This window comes from Ceratotherium simum, chromosome 2, assembly GCF_057802395.1.
Source record: "Ceratotherium simum simum isolate JZ-2026a chromosome 2, ASM5780239v1, whole genome shotgun sequence".
Lineage (NCBI taxonomy): Eukaryota > Metazoa > Chordata > Mammalia > Perissodactyla > Rhinocerotidae > Ceratotherium > Ceratotherium simum.
Window position 1 is genome coordinate 97,783,086 of NC_141901.1, and position 20,712 is coordinate 97,803,797.

At 36.0% G+C, this 20,712-nt stretch overlaps 1 protein-coding gene across 7 annotated transcripts in view; it reads right to left on the minus strand.

Moving 5' to 3' along the window:
• ATG4C (autophagy related 4C cysteine peptidase) overlaps window positions 1-20,712 on the minus strand; it is a 110,461-nt gene that overhangs the window by 31,074 nt on the left and 58,675 nt on the right. For 5 of the 7 annotated variants that reach the window (XM_087417047.1, XM_087417016.1, XM_014788242.2 and 2 more), the window contains exons 7-10: window positions 16,876-17,012; window positions 12,074-12,152; window positions 11,338-11,414; window positions 5,043-5,162 (exon numbers count right to left, since the gene is read on the minus strand). In XM_087417047.1, coding sequence (XP_087273173.1) covers window positions 5,043-5,162; window positions 11,338-11,414; window positions 12,074-12,152; window positions 16,876-17,012 — 413 coding nt within the window. The remainder of the gene's footprint in view (window positions 1-5,042; window positions 5,163-11,337; window positions 11,415-12,073; window positions 12,153-16,875; window positions 17,013-20,712) is intronic. The other 2 variants (XM_087417029.1, XM_014788243.2) reach the window with 2 other exon arrangements.

A 20,712-nucleotide genomic window follows, 5' to 3' on the forward strand; every position in this document is an offset into this window, starting at 1 on the left:
CCAGTAAAGGGACAAACTGAAATCATCTGCCAACCTCTAGGATGCAGTAGGAAGAACATAGAGCATCATTCCTGTGCTGTACCTGACAAAGACACGTGACCTGAAAAATCATGAGAAAACATCAAACAAACTCAAATTGGGGGACAATTAAAATTTTCAAAAGTATCTTGCAAAAACAAAAGTGTCCCGTAATCTTTGAAAATATCAAGGTCATGTGAAAGTCAAGGAAAGATGAGGAACTATTCTAGATTAAAGGAAGTTCAAGATATATAAATGCAACACCCTATTCTGAACTGGATCCTTTTGCAGAGCATTATTGGAACAATTAGCCAAGTCTGAATAGTTTCTGAGGATTACACGGTGATAAAGTACAGTGCTGTTTTCCCAATTTTGATAGTTGAAATGTGGTTAGGTAGGAGAATGTCTTTAGGAATTGCACACTCAATTATTCAAGGGTGATGGAGCATCATCATGTTGGCAACTTACTCTCAAACAACTCAAGGAAAAATTATTTGTACTGTATTTACAACTTCTCTGTAGGGTCCCAATTATTTCAATTTTTCAATGAAGACAAAATAAAGATGTAGTCAAATGAATAAAAACTGAGAGAATTTATCACCAGCAAACAGCACTAAAAGAAATAGTAAAGGAAGTTCTTCAGAGAGAAGCAAAACGATGCCTGAAGGAAACAGCAACAGAGGAAAGAATGAAGGGCATCAGAAAGGGGAATACTGACTGTTCAGAAAACAATGCCTTGTGGAATTTAAAAAATACGTATGATTAAAATATCTGACAACGAAGCACAAAAATGGACTTTAAGGACAGAAATATTACTAGAGATAGAGGGTCATATAATTATAAAAGAGTCAATTCAATAGAAAGACCTAACAATCCTAAATTTGTATGTAATGAATGACATAGCCTCAAAATATATAAAACAAAAAGTAAGTGAACTTAAAGGAGAAATGGACAAACCCACAATCACAACTGGAAAGTTTTATCACGTATCTTATATACCATGCAGGAACACAAAAAGGACACGAAAGATTTTAACAATACGATTAACTACTTAGAGACAGAAGGGAGGGAGAGAGGAGGGGAGGAGAATGCTAATGGAAAGATCAGAGACAGGATTAAATAGAACTATTCCACAGAGATGCTCAAGTCTGAAGAAGTGGAAGATGGAAGAGGGGTTGTTTTAGATGCACTCCCAGTAAACCTGACTACTTCATAGTCACCTGACCTTCAAATTTTCTACCTCTCTCAATTCTCCCAGACCATTTGCCTCCCTATCCACAGGGATTCCATGATTAACCATTTCAATGAAATAAAAGATACTCTCACCTCTACTTAAAATTCTGCTATCCCTATCATGCCAAACTCTACTGTTCACTTTATTTACTGCCAATTCAAGGCTTCCAAGCATTCTTAAAGCAAGTCATGAAACTGTGTTAATTAAGTTGGTTATAGTAGGAAGACTTCACTATTCTCTTGCTGATTTCTTACTAATTGTGTGGTAGGTTTAAATAGGGCAGGTTTCATGGACCAGTTAAGACTTTATCTGGACGTTAAGGAAAACGCAGTGACTATAGAATGCTTTTGCACTCCCCAAATTAAATTATGTCTTTCCTATTTTTCTTTCCCACAGCACTGTATGTTTTTTCTTCATGGAATTTTACATTTTTGTTACGCATTTATGTGTTTAATGTCCACCTTGTCCACTAGACTATATAGAAAATGTAACAAGCTACATAACCATCAACAAAGAAAGTTTAAATAAAAAGCAGTATATTGCAGAATGTACTATTCTTCAGCAGTTTAAATGAATAAACTAGACCAACATGTATAGATACAATCTCTACGTCGTGATTAAACAACAAAGCAAGATGTAGAAGGATATATACATCTTTCTATAAATACACCAGTGAAAAGTTTAACAACATACGAAACAATGTATGTTGTTTATGGATCTATAAAGTATGGGTATTAAATACTGATTCAAGACAGTGGTTATCATTGAGAAGAAGGAAGGGAATAAGACTGGGGAAGGGTAACACACTTCAATTATATATGTGGTTTTTTCCTTAAGTTCAAGAGTAGCACATGGGTATTTAATAAGTTATTCTCTGTATTTCTGTATGCTTGAAATTAAAAAACTATTTTAATAAAATCAACATTTTGCTAAGTATGAACTTCTTTAGCCTGGCTTTCAAGACACTCCACAATATCATTCCAACTGCCTCATCCTTCACTATTTCCTACAGCAGTGTTTCCCAAGCCTTAGACATTTATATACTTCTTTCATTATTTTTGCTATGTATGCCATCTCTATTATTAACGAATATTTTCTTTTCATAATTTTTACTTTAAATATCCTTGAACAAATCAATAATAAATAGAAAATCACATGTTTAATATGCCAGGTATATTCTTCTAATGTGAATAAGTATTAAAATATTTGTCCTAGTGACATCTAAAAACACTAGGTATCACACTCTGGGATGCACTGTCTTACACCAATTGTTCTCAAATTCCGTGCACAAGATCATTTGGGTGGCTTGTTAGAAATGGAGACTCCCAGGCTGTACCTCTAGGGATTCTGATTCAAGCAGTCAGAAGACAGAAATCCTGTCCTATAAGTGTCCTTGGCACCAACCAGACTGGACTATTTGCCACTCTCTAGACCAGCTTTGCATTTTCCTTTTCTAATACCCTTCCTCTTGTCATTTCCTCTGCTTGAAGTACCCCTCCTTCTCCCTAAGCCAACAGAAATTAAGCCTACACTTTAAGGCTCATATTAAATATCACCATCACAATAAAGGACTTTGACTTGGATGTGACATCCCTCTCATTTTAATACCTTTCCCTCCCCTATCAATTTATTTCTATTTCTGTATGGATGCTTATCATATTCAATGTAATATATGTCTACTAGTATTATTCCTCCTCCTGGACTATAAAGGCTATTTGAGGACAGAAGCCTTATACTTGCTCAAAAGTAGGGATTATGGCTTGGTTATTTTACGCCTTCAACATGACAGTTACTCAAATACTTGCTGGACTGACCTCTGATAAACACTCTGAATTAATTTAACAATTTTTATTAACATTTCAAAAATCATGTAGCATAAGGCATTAGAATATTCATTCATACAGCATTGCAAATTAAACATGAGAATCTAGACTACCTGGCTTCATTTTCAGGACGAGAAAACTGAAAATATATCCTATATACAAACAAATAATTTTAGTTCTTTTAATTTTTAAAGAGAAAAAAAAATAACAGTGTAACTAGCCAAATTCAGTTTCTAAGAAGAAAAAGAAAACTGCTTAACTTAAAACCTTCCAAGCAAAAGTAAATGATCAAGTTATTAATTGACAAAGTGAGTTTTGATACTGCTACAAAAAGCTATTAACTTAAAAACAACACTATTATTAAAGCAAAGTTAATTGACTCTGGTAAAATTCTCAGTACTTCCAAATGATATTTCAATATGGTTTCCTTTGCTTCAATATTGCATATTACCCTGATGTACCAAGAGCAATAATTTCTAAGTATTTTTCCAGTGTAAAAACTATAATAACTATCAGCATAAAAACCACAGAAACTATTTGTTTTTAATCAGAAAATATCAACATGCAATTCACTTGTGAATCTTGTGTTTTCAATTTGGTAATAATAATTTGGTTTGTTTCTATTTCACGAGTAGACTACTTTACTGTTCTAAACATACTTATTTTAACCTAGATAGAAAATAAACTAATGGAAACAGAAAAGTGACTTTTTAATGGAAAATGTTCATCAACATAAATCTATATTATAATATCATCTGGATTTGTATATTTTAGCATATACATGATACTTTATAAAGACAGATAATTGTCAAACTAAAATATACAAATGTACATACTAATTTCAAGTAATAAAAAAGAGGAAAAAATGGAGAATAGATATTTTTCATGTTCACTTAGCCTTCCAGGTTGAAAAGGAGAATGAAAAGACGACAACTATGAGAAATGAAGAATAAGGAAAGGTTCTCACATAGCTCATTTTCTCCTCTCCTCATTCATTTTTCTGTCATGTTCCTGTTAAATTTCCTCTTTTACATGGCAGGTCAAGTAAACTAAACCTAGCTTGTATGAAACTTTTTATTTAACTTTTTCATTCTATTTTTACATCATAAAAATAAAATTTCAACCCACTATGTCCATTTTCCTGAAAAAAATTAACTGGAAGTAAAGAAGTAATAAGGTACTATTATATCTGGGCTCAAGAATTCCCCAAAATGATTCTCAGTATTGGTTTTATTTACCATAAAATGATAACCTATAATTATTGATACTAATAAAGAGAGCCATCCAGTTATGCTTATTTCCTAAATAAGTAATCTTTTCGATTTTCTAAAGTACTAAATGTAGACAGACCTTAAGGCTCTATAAATGTTTTAGCAGTACTCAAGAACCAGAAAAATGCAGAATTTTAAAGGTAATGAGAAGACATTAAATAAACCTATTTCAAAAAGCCTATAAGCAGAATAGATAGATTAGACAGCTTACTGGAAGGTAACAATACACCTCATTTGATAAAGCAGTTCTGAGAAATCCAAAAATACCATTTCTCTTTTAAAAAAAATCAAAGAAGCACTTGGACTAACAAGAAATAATGCACAATTTGGCCTGATCAAATACTTCATTAATTTTTTTCCACCCTCTAAGGTATTGCCCTTTTAAAATCCTCTTCAAATAAAATATAACCTAATTGCTTGCACGTCTTCAGTTTGCAAAGGGATTTTTATTTCAACAGTGCCACCTAGTGGAGCAATCGATACCTTCAACTGGTCACTAGCTGGTTTCACTATTAGTCTCAAAGGCTGGGAATTTCAAATAGTTTTATTTTCTGGTTCACAATATTCCTAATAATATTAACATTCAAGGGGAAATTTACAAAAGTATCATAATTTATATATTTTTGTCTTCTGATAGACTATCTAATAAAATGAGGTCATTTACAAATATTATTATAATATTTTAAATAAAAATACCTTTGTGATTTCTTCAGAAGCTCGTTTGAAGTCCTGAACATTTCGACAGTAAAATCCTATTGTACAGCTAGGATCCATTTTTCGAAATGACATCTTTTTGGGAGAAGGGCAGTGGAATGTCTGTAATTTTAAAAGTTTTTTAGGATTAATTTAGTCTTATTTGATGGACTTAACTCTATACAAGAATATCACTTAACTGAAAATTTGCTGTCTAGCTTTTCTCAAAACTATAAACATGCTTTCAAATGGTGTTTAGTCTATCCTATACAGATGGTCCTTCTCATTCTCCAAAGCTGTAAAATATGAGAGCCAACACCGTGTATATTCAAATCACCAAATCTCCACGTTATGTGACATTAGTGTTATTCTGCAAAAGAACGAAGTGTGTCAAAAGTGGTATGCATTTCTAACACTTGCATAAGGGAAGAAAAACGTACCACTGAAAAAGACATGAATAAGCTAGTACAAAGTTTAGAATAAGTTAGCAATTTCTATAAAAGTGCAATTAAGTTTGTTTTGTTAGAGATTTTATTAATGTTTATAAAGCTTTTAATAAGGATATCAAGACTCTGTAAACAAATGCACAGATTCATGTAAACATTCCATAATGATATGAAACTTGCTAGTTTTAGCAACTGACACAATTAGCACATAACTGCATATCCCAGCCCACTCTTCTGCTGTGCTTTCCTGTAAGTTCTGTTCAGTCCCCTAGGGGACGCAGGCGAGTCCGCTCTCTTAGGGCATTTGCCCTCCTCCTCACCAGCCCTCCTGTCCTTCAGTTCACTCTGCTCAAGTGGCCACTGTGCCATAGACATACATGGCCTGGGGAGGCTGCTCTAGCCTCTCTACTCTTGCTAATGGTATGCGGCTGCTACTAGAGTCTGGTACCTTTGGAGAATACAAAAGTAGGAAAGGGCAGAATATAGAGCTAACCATTCCAGTATTTTTTTTCTCCACCACATTATGTACTTTGTTTAAAAGATTGTTTTAAAAACTGCATTTGATATCTTGTCCTTAAAAATCACTGATGCTGGGCCGGCCCCGTGGCTTAGTGGTTAAGTGAGCGCGCTCCACTGCTGGCGACCCGGGTTCGGATCCCGGGCTCGCACCAACGCGCTGCTTCTCCGGCCATGCTGAGGCCGCGTCCCACATACAGCAACTAGAAGGATGTGCAGCTATGACACACAACTATCTACTGGGGCTTTGGGGGGAAAAAATAAATAAAAATAAAAAATCACTGATGCTACTGAGTCTTTTTTTGTATGTATAAAAGATGTTTATGCAAAAAAGCAGGGCTGTAAAAATATACATATTCATATTTGTTTATATTTGCATAAATAACTGTGAGGATATACAAAAATTAACAAGTTTAGGGGAAAGGGAGAAAACTGGGCATATGGGAGACAGGTGTTGGAAATTATTTGTTGTATATTTTATATTTTTGAATTAAAGAACAAGCTCAATTAAGAAATAATCTAGGCTGGATGTGAATTCATAAACTTAAAATTTCCCTACATTTAATGCCTAAAACTAAGAGATTTTAACTTGAAATTATCTATGAAAATGCAAACAAATATAGGCTTATAGGCTTTTATATTTATGTTCATGATGAATCAATCAAAATCACTCTTTTCTCTCCCCCTACATCCCCATGATCCAGTCAGTGGCCCATATTATCACCAGAGGATATGCAAAACACACACATTTAAGCTGCTTTTTTCCTTATGGATAGTTCAATCATATATTATATTCAATCCAACATCATGACAGCGAATATAGACCAAACAAATATGTCTTCAAAACTACGATTTCCACTAAATGCTTAGCTAGCACTTACTTTACACAGTGAGATCCAACCTAGCTAAACTGGAACCTCCAGGGTACTAGTCAACACAAGCATTGTCTTAGTTGTACTTTTTTTTAACATTGTTGCACTTGTTTCATTTATAAAGAGATAATAAAAACAGATCTGGAAAGGCATAGAAGAGCTAAGTAACCCGTCAGTTAACAATATACAGGAGTATATTAGTGTATAAGGCATAGAGAGTTCTAGGTCATATTTACAAAAAATTATTCTACATGTAAGGTATCTAAAAAGAGTCATTTGCCCAACTCCTTCCAAAGCCAATAATAAGGAATGTTTATTTAGTTTTTACTACTTGGGGATAAGGAAGAAGGGCCAAAAGTTTGTACAAGGTCCAACAAAGTATTTTTTTTAACTCATTTACAAGGGTGTCCTATATTATACTAAAGCACTGATTAAAAGTCTTCATGTAAGAACCTACCAGTAACTAGACTAAACCAGAACAGGCTTAGTGCTATTTCACCGTATTGCTTCAATCATCATAAACAGTAATGACAAACACTAAACTGTTTTTCATGGCTGTTATTTGATATCTACCAAGAACTTTTTAAATTATTCACAAAAACACAAATATAAATTTCTGATCACTGAAAACTGAAACTGCTATTGGTTGTTACTACATGAGTACTAGGACTCATACTGCAGAGAGGCATTTTATATCATTTAAACTTAAAATCATATTCTTTTGTTTACCCAAGAAGACTCTGAAGTCTAACCAACATTAATTTAGAATTCAGAATTACTTCTGCTTATCAAAGAACAAGTCAGACTTTAAAATATTTTCCCAAGTGGCATTACTCAGCTATGTTTCAGCTATGTTCACTTTGTGATAATTCTTTGAGCTATGCACGTATGATTTTTCTTAATTTTTAAAATTCTGACGATTGGTAAGAGGAGCAGCTTCTACTTCACAAATACATTTTAGGGAGTATTCGCCAGATACACTTCTGTGACAATGAAATATATTTCTGAAAAAACTGGCCAGGGTGAGTCAATTCCTGTTTCTTTCATTTTTCAATACACTACTTGTTCACTGCCTCAACAAACATTCACTAGGCACCTACTAAGTGCCAGGCCCTGTTCTGGGCTATGACTCAGAACAGTGGATTCTACACCTAAACATACAATCTGGACTGAAACAAACACTGTCAGGTGTAGCTATGCTATTTTGGTGATTTAGATGAAGCTTCCTAAGGTAGTTAATCAGCAAATACCCTCACTAAAAAGCACCGCCTACTAACTGCAGTTAACATGTGTAATTCATAAAGGGTACGTCTTTCATTGATGAATTCACTCATCCATCTATCTAATCACATCACATCATTCTAACAGCTTTACTGCCACTATTCTCTGCATTTACTAGGATAGATTAAAATAGTCACCACTGTATGAACCTCCTAAAACCGAAAACTTGGAATTGGGGGCCCAGGAATCAGAACAGACTAACATGTCTATTAATAAGACTTTTCTCACCTTATTAATAGAATATTGATATTAAGGTAACAGCATATTACCTTGGATAATAGAATAGAACTTGGTATTTTTAAGAGTTAGAACCAGTCATTCCAAAAGTATATCATAAATAACATGGAGCAATAATCTCTGGTTTAGGAAATCTTAACTTATTAAATACACACACACAAAACACCGATGCACCGCTTGTAAGCTTGTTAAATACACACACACACACATATAAAAATAAATATAAGAAAATACATATCCGCTAGTCCTCTCATCCCAACAACTGAAAATTGGCCCTGTCCTAACCACTGACAATGGGAACCCACAATTCAACATACCCTCACTGCTAAAGCCCATTTGAGTTTTTCTCGTTCCCTTCTAATTTCAAGTTGCCCTTTCATGACTTTTTTCCCTGAAGGTCATTCATCCTGCTCCTTTGAACCTCATTTTCTATATGAAGATGAGAGCACAAGTTTACACATTGTAACATGCCCTCACTAAACCACGTGCTCCATTCCTCAGCGCTGACCAAGCACTGGCCTGGCACATCCCCACTACTAACTGAGGATCTAAATATGACTATTTACATTCACTTCACAATGTTAAAAACTCAGGATAGCTAAAGATGAAGATTCTCTTAAAACTTAGTATAGAAATTCAATAGTATATACTAATGTATTTTATAAGAAAATGTCACCAGAATTAAAAATTAATAAAATATATATAATCAAAGTATTTGGAACTACGAAGAAGGGATGAAAAGGGCTCAACAGAGGACTTTAACTAAAGTGCTCAGGACAGTGCCTTGCACAAAGGAAGAGTTCAATAAATGATGGTTTAAAAAGGAAGAGATAACTTGATCTGATTTGGTTTCCAAGTTTGAAAAGTTCAACTCTAGAAATATAGTAATTCAATACCGTAAGAACAACAAAAAATATAATCTGCTAAATCTATTATTCTTCAATCTCAAATATTCTGATATCATACTACTTTCTTAAATTTTCATAATCCCACTGGATTCATGGCACTCACCTAAAATACAAGGACTACTAGCAATTATTTACATGGAATTGGATAAAAGAGCTAAGATTTTAATTTCTCCATCTATTGACTAAAAAGAAATATTGATCAAAAAATGTTTCTTTCAAAAATAATTTTAATAATTGAGGTATAAGGGTGGTTTTAGAATGTGCATGTCCTGTATTCCATCAATCAACTACAAAATCTCAATACCATATAAACAAACAACCTATGCAGCAAGGCAAAGATGGTAATTAAAATCCCTCCACTTGGAGCATTTTAAGTTTACGACATGATAAAAAGCAAAAAATGAAATTTTATTTCTATACAAAGATAGACAACTTGCTGCAATTTTTATATTATACTTTCATAGGAAAATAGATAATGCTATTCACTAAATAATCTAAGATAAATGCCTGAATTGAGAAAAATGAAAAACTGTCCAGAGGAATTATCCAGACAGGGCAAGATACTCTACTAGCATGTCAAAAATAAAACATCTAAACCCACTTTCCTGATGTCCTAATGTATAAGAAATAAATGTTTTATGCATTTAAGGAATTACCTAATTTCACCAAATTTCACTTTACAAAGTCTCCTAAAATCAATTCCTCTTTGACTCACTCACGAAGTGCTGCAACAGTCTCCCAATAATGAGCTGCAGCCTTTCTAATACTGACTGTGTAGACACAACAGGATACTCATCCACCTGGCACTTTGCAGAGTCTCTCAGAATATCAGATGAATAGTCTCTCTCTACTGGCCAAAATAATCAATACAAATAATCTTTTAATTTGCCTACTGTGGATAACACTAGAACACTAGGAACAACCTTCCATCTGAATCTCAAGTATCTACTTTTTTGAGGAGTCAATTTGGCACAGGTACACTGGAAATGTAACTTAAATCACAGGAATTAGTGCTACAAGGCCACAATGCAGCAGAAACAGAATTACAATGTGGTTCACACAGCACAGTTCTACAGATGCCTCCCACAGTATCAGTCAGTCAACTACAAATATTTATTAACGTTTACGTGCAAGATACGACAAAAGACGAAAGTAGAAAGCAAACGATCTCTGGCCTCAAGATGCCTGTTCTTTAGTTGAGGTAACAGTTTACAAAGGATGCTAGAATGTTTTAACCAGATTTTCAGCTTGCAGTTTATCTATTTTAATAATCTACCCTTTAAATACTATTAGGTATTAATATTAGTCAGCAAGCTATTACTAAAACAAAGTACTAAACCACATTTCCAACTTGTCAAGCCCTTGAGAATTAGTGATCCATGCCACCCAAGTGATTTAAATTATTTTAAGTCTGTAAAAGCATCAACCAGGAAACCAAGAACCAAAACCACGTATCTTTAATTTTCTGAATTAAAATACAGGATCACAAAATGACCAACATAAAGGAAAAGACATTGAGAAATCACAGCTAAAACAAATATCAGAGACCAAACTAAGCTCCTGAAAACTTAACTAGAGGCTAAGACTTAATTACTATACTGAAAGCAAAATAATTTAGCAAATAGTCTCCTTAAGTCACTTTGTCATTCTAACCCAATTCCATCATCTTTATTTTTCTTTCTTTTCTCCTTTCTTTCTTTTTTTAAACATGCCTACCGTTTTAAATTCTTCAGTACTGTTCAGTTGTATACCTACAAAATTACTTGGAGCCTTGATCATTTATTTTGGTAGAGCTAGGGCATCTAACAAGTTAGAGACAAAGATGAATGAAGAAGAAAATGTACCATAAATTAAAATTCAGCAACAAACTACTTAACCTTTGACCAGTATGTGAATTATGGTTTTATAAATCAGTAAAATATTGATTATTAACTTGTAATTGTAATACCATAAAAGTTCAGCTGCCTAGCACATCTCTAAACAATTAGAGATGGTAAGAAATGGTATGAAAACAGTACCAGCTCTTTATCCATAGTACCTCAAGAGGGAAATCCTTTATGCTGACATCTACAAAAGACTGGCAGTAATGAGGATCCATGTAAATCAAACTGTCATCTACAAGGACAAAACAGAAGACAAGTAATTCAAAAAATACCTTATTATTACACAGCTTACAATCCAATTTCTATGTAGACTAGCTGAAAAAAATCTGGGAGTAACAGCTTGCCAGACTGATATTCATTGACTGAAACATAGGTTTGCCCAGGACAGATTAACTTTTGCATAATCAAATATGCTTGTATAAGCAGAATTTTTATAAAGTGATGAGACTGTCATTTAATTTTTGGTGATAAAATTACTTTCACAAACACACAATTATATTCTACAGTTTGCATATGAAAAATGTATTGCACTACTTTATCCTGACAGGAAGAACCTATTGCTTGTCATTTTATCATCATCTAGCACCACTAAAACTGGTAAAAAGTAAATATGTAAATAGCAACTGCCAGAATGTGGCAGCAATGTCTTCTGAAGTTTAGTGAAACCAATAAATTATACCTTGTTTATGCAATAACAGAAATTAAACATACATTTTACAGAATCCAATTATGTTGTGGACCAAATGACAAATGGGGGGCTATGGTAGGAGTGATGAATTTATAAGGTACTCATTTTGTTCTGTTAATCATCCTCTTTCCAGATGATCCTGTATTAACTCTCTGACTTTTAAAAGAAAACAATGAAGAAATATACTTCACTAAATCACTAACCTTGAAATCCAGCAAAGTAATATGACTGTTTAGGTTTGCCACCAATAATACCCACACAATATTCAAGGCTTAAAATACCCTGCCAAAAGAAATTAATTCAGATTTAGAGTCAAGAGACAAATGGTAATCATTCAAAACAACCAAATTTGCATTACCAATATTAGTAGTTCCAAAATTTTTCACCACCAGTTTTATTTTTTTTTTTACATTTTATATTTTTTATTTACATTTGCCCCCATGTTCGAAATCCTTCTGTCTACCAAATTATCTTCCATTTTCTTTAAATCACTCAACACTAACACAACTAAATCAAATATTCAGCATGTCATCAGCATGTCACTCAACAACAAACAACTACTACGTGCCAGACACAGAGGTAAATAATGTTACCACATAAAGGTAATAAAATTCCTGCCACAGCCAAAACACTTGGCCTTTCAGTTAGCTGGTACAACCTTATCGTGATCAAGGTAGTATTTTCCTCAGGTTTTCTGAAATGCTAGAAATAGTTCTTAGACCTTGAGTCTTAGAATCTCAAAGTAAAAACCATTTTCTAATCAACAGCATTCACTTCACAAATTTTTTATGCTACTTCATTTGGAATAAACATAAAGACTAATGAAAACAATTTAATCCAAGAAAAATATTAATTGTTATTGTATTTAAAGCCATTTTATTTTACAAATCATAAAATATCAGGATACCTCAATAAATTATTTAGTATGGCCCTCAGCATCTGTTCTAAGCAGAACTCTATTTAAGCTGGGCCAAATAATTCTACAACTTTTAAAAAGCATGTCCAGTGAAATCAACTAATGTCTTGCCAATAGTTCCTGCATTAATTTTAGCACATACTATGTTAGAAAACACTAATAATGATAAAGTGTACAATATAAAACTCCAGAAGTATTAAACAAACAATAAACTTTCCTTCTCTTAAATGAGAGGATGTTTTGAAATCTAGAAGACAAAAAAATAAAGACTATATGAGCAAATGCTTTGTTTTCCTTTAACAAGTAATCAAACCACAGAGTTTTTTTAACTTAATTATTTTCTTAAAAATAATATGTGGTTGTTCCAAAAAAAAGCACACACAGAAAATATATTAAAAAGTAAAAATTTCCCGGGGCTGCCCCGGAGGCGCAGCAGTTAAGTGCACACGCTCTGCTTCGATGGCCCAGGGTTCGCAGGTTTGGATCCCAGGCGCACACCAACGCACCACTTGTCAAGCCATGCTGCACCAGCATCCCATATAAAGGAGAGAAAGATGGGCACGGATGTTAGTCCAGGGCCAATCTTTCTCAGCAAAAAGAGGAGGATTGGCATCAGATGTTAGCTCAGGGCTGATCTTCCTCACCAAAAAAAAAAAAGAAAGAAAAGAAAAAAACAAGTAAAAATTTCCCAAAACCCCAACACTCAGAGCTCATTATTATTAACATTTGGGGGAACACCTTCTTGACATCTGGGTATATTACATATATTCACATACAGATTTACAAATACAATTTTATATATGTGGAATCACACAACGTATGCTGTTGTAACTTCTGTCACTCATTATGTCATAAACATTTTCTTATCAATAAATAGAGATCTACATTATAATATTTAATGGCTGTAAAATATTCTATTTTATGAAGATAACAAAACGTGCTTTAAAATCTCCCTCATGAATATCTAAGTTGTTTCCAGGTTCTCACTGTTACAAATATCCCCCTAAAGAATAACCTTGTGTATTTTCAGTCTTGTGAAAATATCATACAGGTTTTTTTGGATAGGAGAACTGCAACTGAAAAAATTAAATAAAACACGGAAGGCATGTTAGACTAAAATTTTAGAGCTAACTAAAATATAAATTAAGATGAAATTACACAAAAAAATAAACACTTGGTAATAACAGTTATTATTCTATTGTTATTATTATTCTATTCTATTAATAGTTCTATAATCCTATTGCTTTCCCCCTAAATAAAAATCCTTAGCACAATTTGAGAGTGCCTTACTTTAGCTTGAGCACTCTGATCAGCTGACACACAATGTCCCTGACACAGGGACCCATGAGGAAGTGAAAGCTCTAAGTTCCTCATAGCTGAGAAAAGAAAGAAAAAATATATAGCAAGAACCATCACTGACTCTCCTCAGAAAAAGAATGATTCCAAGTAATGGAAGACAGACTTTGGTTCTAGACATCTGTATTTCCTTTGCAATAGACTGGAGCAGATTTAGCAATAAGCACACAGAAGCAGATTAGGAGCTGGAACGCCACTACATAGAAGAGGCTGTATCTTTGGAAACTTGAAACACTTTTCGGTTCCTAAAAAAGCGTCTTCACAGTTATCTAGTGGTGAGAATTTATTGAGCTGTATCCATGAAGCAATAAATAAGACTGAAGTCATCAGTCAAAAAGGAAAGTCCTAATCTGTCTTGCTGAAGAAGGAGAACATGTGGGATTTTCCTCATTCCAGGTCCTTTAAAAATATATAAACAAACTTGCTGTGGTAAGGGCTGATAAAGCACCACACCAGATCTCCTTCTCCTCACAGAATGCAGCAGGAGATGGTACCATCTCTGAAGTACTGTGAAACTCCCTTGATGAACAAATGTGAAAAACACAATTGAACGGTGAATTTTAGAGAGTATAATGTACAGTGCTTTGGCAGGGAAAAAACAAGTGCTGACAAAGGAAGTGGAGGGAGGGCGGGGGGTGGAGGTGGACAAGGAGGGGGTGGAGGAGAAGAGGAGGAAGCGAAATGGAAGAGGAAGAGGAGGAAGGTTATTTTTCTTTCAGGGCTGTTAGACACACTATTTTTTCACTTCCAAATGCCTCTTTACACACCCTCATTTTGGCTTTTGAGGGCTGTTAGACACACTATTTTTTCACTTCCAAATGCCTCTTTACACACCCTCATTTTGGCTTTTGACCCCACCACCCCCGACCAAGCGTAACACCTAGCATATAACCTACTTTACTCAGCCATTTCAGCCATTTTTACCTGATAATTGAAAAATTAAAATGTCTCAACAGTCATTGCTCTCTTATTTTAGTGGACTATTAAGTTAAATTTTAGTGGACTAAGTATAAATTAAATTAGTAGAAGTTCAAAGAAATGTTACAGTTTAAAAGTTCATATTTTAGGAAAAAATATAAAAAACAACGAAAGTTCTGGTCTCTTATCAGTTTGCTATCTTAACTTGAACATATCACTTAACTTCTCTCTGTCTTTTCTGTTTTATAAGGACAATCCAGTTCCTAGCTATTGTGAGGGCAAAATGAGATAAATCCATATTGAAAGTGTTACACAAATATGCGAGTTAACAATTATTTGTTGAGCAACTCCTCTATACTAGGTACTGCGGACCACTTTAACAGCTGACTGAGGTTCCTTTCACTACAATTCAGGCTCCAATAAATCACTAAAGAGCACTCGGCAGTCCTGCTATCTGATAGACACTATCAATACCACCAAACAGCAAAGCCCTCAGCCAGATAAAACGCGCCGCGAAGCCATCTGCAGCCCATTCCATGAGGAATGGGGATTTGGCCAAGGAGTCAGTTCCAAGATTGTCTCAGTTTCTAATCTTCTCATAGTAGTAGAGAAGGCAGAGAGAATCCAGTTCAGATTTGGTTACAACCTACACAGACATGGCAACATGCCAGAAGTCCCAAAACCTTTAACAGATTCACTAGATGAAATGGTTCATAGCTTCTCACATTCCACCAACAACTCTACTAAAGAGCCCGCATGTTAGAAATCAAAAACCCACTTTTATCTAGGGGATTCATATGTTATCAACATATTATAGTATTGGTATTATTAGTAACAAGTATGCCTGCAAAATTTTAGTAACTATTAGGAAAAGCCAATATACCAGCTAGAAGACTTCCATATACCATGTATTGAAAACAACTGCTCTCGATTTTTAGAATCAGCACAATGTTCCACCTTATATACACAGGGACCACAATATGGGGTTAAAACCTCATGTGGGCAACAAACTGTTACTGAATAATAAAAGACAAATCTAGACTTTATTTCAAGACTACTATATGCCATAACACTCCACTCAAAGAGGAATTCCATCTCTGGCCTTGGAAAAACAAGGAATTTTATTAAAACTATGAAAATAAGATAAATACCATAATCTTAACCAGAAACTAGATATTTCAAAAGTTAAAGTTCTGTTACAACTGAATGTCTTGGTGCCCAAAACAAGAAAACATAATTAGACAGTTTCTTTTGGAAAAAAGAATTATGTGTTCTGAAATAGAACAGATTTTTAACTGGTTAATATGAAGAAAACAAAGTTGGAACCTCTCCCCATACTATCTTCCTCATTTCTGTTTATGTACATAATCATTCTAACTACTTATTGACCTTATGGTGGCACAGGAAACAAATTAAGAGATAATGCAGCAGTAATAGAAAACTCAGTTTGTTTCAGTAATTACCTCGATACAGTTTAATGTGGGTTTTATGAATAAACAAAGGTACATACTTTTGAAAATCACAAATAAGGATAATGGGAACCATAGACATATTAGAGATCATGATTATTGCTGCATCTGTGTCTCCTTGATTAGCTACAAAGATTAAAAGGCTTTTCATTTTGTCATAGAACACTGTACTCTTCAACTCACATCTGATCTTACAATACTGATATTTAAAATCTCTAATGTCAAACTTTAGAATCTACAACTATAAAAACATCACTGGCCATTAAATATAAAAAGGACTGCAAATCTTCTGTATTTTTTATATTAGCTAGCATTGCCTTAAAAAAATTTAGCTCTTATTTCCTACCTTTACAAAATCTAAGTAGTCGGTGTTGGTTCTTTCTCCACCAAGTCTAACAGGAACTAGAATAATAACAGCTTTTTCATCTGTATGATCAGAGGCCATGGAAGCGCACTGTTTATCAATTACATCAGAACTGTAAACTGAGAAAAACATAATGGAGACGTATTAAATTTTACAAAAATGATTTCCAGAAACATTTTTACCTTAATCCCCCCGCCACTGGCCAATCATCTGATCTCTGACATCACTATCATCTCAACGAGTTAAAAAACACCTCCCTCATCTACACACTCAACAGACACTGAATAGCTACTGCATGGCACTGGGGCTTCAGCAGCAAGCAAGACGGAGAAAAGTCCCTGCCCTCATAGAGCATACACTCTAATACGGAGAAAGAGACAATAAATAAGTAAAACATAAGATGTGTCAGATGGTGATAGGTGCTTTGAAGAAAAACAAAGGGAGAAAGACAAGAAATGCTGGGGGCATTTAAAAAAAGGCAATTTAAAAAAAGGTGGGAGGGAAAGCCTTATTAAAAACTAACATTGAAGTCAAGACATAAAGTACAAAACCAAGAAAGGCAGATACTTGGTTATCTGCAAGGGACAACCGAGGGAAGAGCACTGCGGGTAGAAAGATCAGCAAGTGCAAACGCCTTAAGGCAGAAGCAGAGCTAGGACACTCTAGGAACAAGCAAGCGTGCACAGGCGCACACACACATGCTGTGCACTTGGAGGGAAGTGAGCAAGGGGAACAGCAGTGGAGATGAGGTTAGGAGATAAAGTTACAGACTTGGGGGAGAATGAAGACAGGCTGTGTGAGCTCTTGACACCATTGTAAAGACTTCAGTTTTTACTTTCAGCGCGATGTGAAGCCACTGAAGAGATTTTTAGGAAAGGAGTATCCTGATCTGACTTACTCTTCACCAGTCTGGTTCCTGTGTGGATAACAGACGGAAGGGGCAAGGGCTGAAGCACAAAGAACAGCTAGAAAGCCCCTGCAGCAATCCAAAGAGTTAATGGTGGCTTGAACAAAGGCACTAAGTGTGAAGACAGGAATGGTCATGGGACAGTCATGTGGAGGTGGTGGAAAGTGAACGGTTTGAAGATAAGGAACTCCCTCATATAGTAATATCAGCAAACAGAGTAAGAGAGATGCCATTTACGAAGACACAGAAGACTGTAGGAGGGGAAAATATAGGAGGGGGACTGGAAGCTCTGTTTTAGACAGATTAAGTTTGAGATATCTATTAGACATGCAAGCAGGGAGGAAGAGTAGGCAGTTAAGGACAAAAGCCTGGGTTTGGGGGAGGTCCAGGATGGACCTATAAATTTGGGAGCTAACAGCATACAGATGGTTCCATAAAGCCATGAGACTGGGTGAACTCAAATCCACACACACAGAAAAAGAGACGAGGTCTAAAGGCTGAGCACAACACACCAACACTTTCAGAGATCAGAGAGACAGGACACCAGCACAGCAGGCTATGAGGGAGTGGACAAGAGGCAGAAGGAAGACGGGAAGAGCGGTGTTCTGGACACGAAGTAAACAAGGCGTTACCAGGAGGAGGAAGTGGTCAACTGTGTAAGTGCTGCTGCAGACTGGGTGAGGTGAGGACTGAGAAGCGACCAGCAGATTCAGTAAGATTAAATTACTGATTAGAGCAACTCTAATGGAGTGATGGGTGTGAGAGCCTAAACAGAATAGTTCAAGAGAAAATAGGAGGATTTGGTGGAAGCAAATACAGACAAAACTGTATTTTGTTTTATTCAACAAAAAATAGTCTTAGTCGAAACTTACTTTATAGCCACAGCCCCTCTCGGTTTAACCAAACTCTTCTGCTCCTCCACAGTTAGCCCCAGTTCTTCCCTTTAAATTCCAAATTCAGATTATAAACTATCAAATTCTTCTGTTCACCAGCTTCCCTATCTCCCACAGTCAGTCTAAACCAAAGCTACAAAAATGCAACAATAGTTCTTTCCATGTTTCAATTCTACCACCTTACTTTCCAAACTACTCAGTGCTGGCTTCTAATTATAAACTTGAAATTCTCTCACTTTTCTGAGGCAGCACACACATGGCCATCCCCTTCTCTGACTTCTCTGAATATACACTCCAACCAAATGAGCTTTCCCTTCAGAGAGTTCTACTTCCCTCAGAAACAAATACTGCCACAAGTAAGACAAAGTAATACTATGTCCACTGGCATATACAACTTCTTCCTTATCAAATGCCTCTTACCTTTCATCTTCATTCAGCACATATTTATTAGGGTCTGCTATTTTTTGAAGTTTTCTATGCTACAGGAGTATAAAAGCAAATAAGATCCTGATTTCAAAGTGTCTGGCTCAAACGTTTTGGTGTTTTTCCTCCACTTCCATCATACGAAAGGGCTATGAAATAGTCCAATTCCATAACAGAGGCTCCCAACAGCAGTGACTCCCAACCAAATGATTCTGATACCTCTCCTACCCCTGCTATGTTAACAATCATTGACCTATGGGGAGATGTAGATAATCACAAGGTGATATTACAAGTCAATTACAAGTGCAATATTTAATAGAGGTATGCCCAAAATGTTACAGAGCACAAAAAAATAAACTAATTCTGCCTGATGGGAGTTGGGACAGGCTTCACCAAAGGTGTAATCTTTGAGCATGTTCTTAAAGAATAAGTAAGAGTTAAGAAGAGGTATTATTATTAAAATAATAAGGGGCATTCTAAGCAAAGGCAACAATATGTGCAAAAGCATGGAAAAAAAATAATAAAAGTATGTCCAAGGAATGGCTTGAAGGTTGATAGTACTTTGGTGTATCAGCATGGAAGACAGGGCTGGTAGGTGATGCTGGAAATGTACATCAGGACAAATTATAAAGGACTTCATGTGCTTTCCATGCTAAGATAACTTGAGACTAGAGTCCATGGACAGTCCTAGGTTTTTAAATTAAAAGACATGATCAGGGGAGGAAGTCAAGATGGCAGCATAAGCAGACTCTGAACTCACCTCTTCCCGTGGACACAGCCAATTTACAACTACTCGTGGAAAAATTACCCCTGAGACAGAACTGAAAACTGGATAAGAGGAACTCCTGCAACAACGGACAATCCTAATTGAGGTGGAAGAGGCAGAAACTCCCTTCTGGAGAGGAAAAACGCCGCCTTCACAAGCCGCCAGCTTCACGCCCGCCAGGAGCAGCCCACAGGTACGCAGCCCTCCCAGGAGGCGCAGGGCCCTGAGCCAGGAGCGCCCCCGCTGTGGGCATTTTGTGGACCCAGCGCAATCGAGACGAGTGGCATAATATCTGACTTTGCCTGCTACTAAAACATTGGGGAGTACCCCCAGAAAAGCTGGTTCACAAAGACATTAAAACCGGCTCTTAAAGGGCCCATGCACAAACTCACCCGTTTCAGAAAACATCCTAAAATCACCAGAAAGAAAGGTGTATAGTGCTTTGGTGAAAAGAGGCTCACCTAATAGGCTCTGAGTGCATCTCAGTGAGAGGTGAGACCTCTCCAGGGACTGGGACATTGGTGGCGGCCATTGTTGTGGCCCAGTGTGGGCCTGCTGACACAGACGCCATTGGAGTTCTCCCTGGGGCCTGCTAGCCCGGGTCTGCCCCACCTGCTAGAGCACTGATTTAATCCAGCTCAGCCAGGGCAGGCAGCCCACCCTAGAGACTGGCCCCACTCAACAACAAGCCCTCAGGCAACTTGTGGGCCTGCATAGATTGGTGACTGGATTCTCTGCAGCCTGGCAACTGAGCCGACCTCAGTGGGGCAGGGCGTGCACAAGGAGCGGGTGGAGAGTGTCAGGTGGTGGCGGAGTGTGTGGGGCTCCCG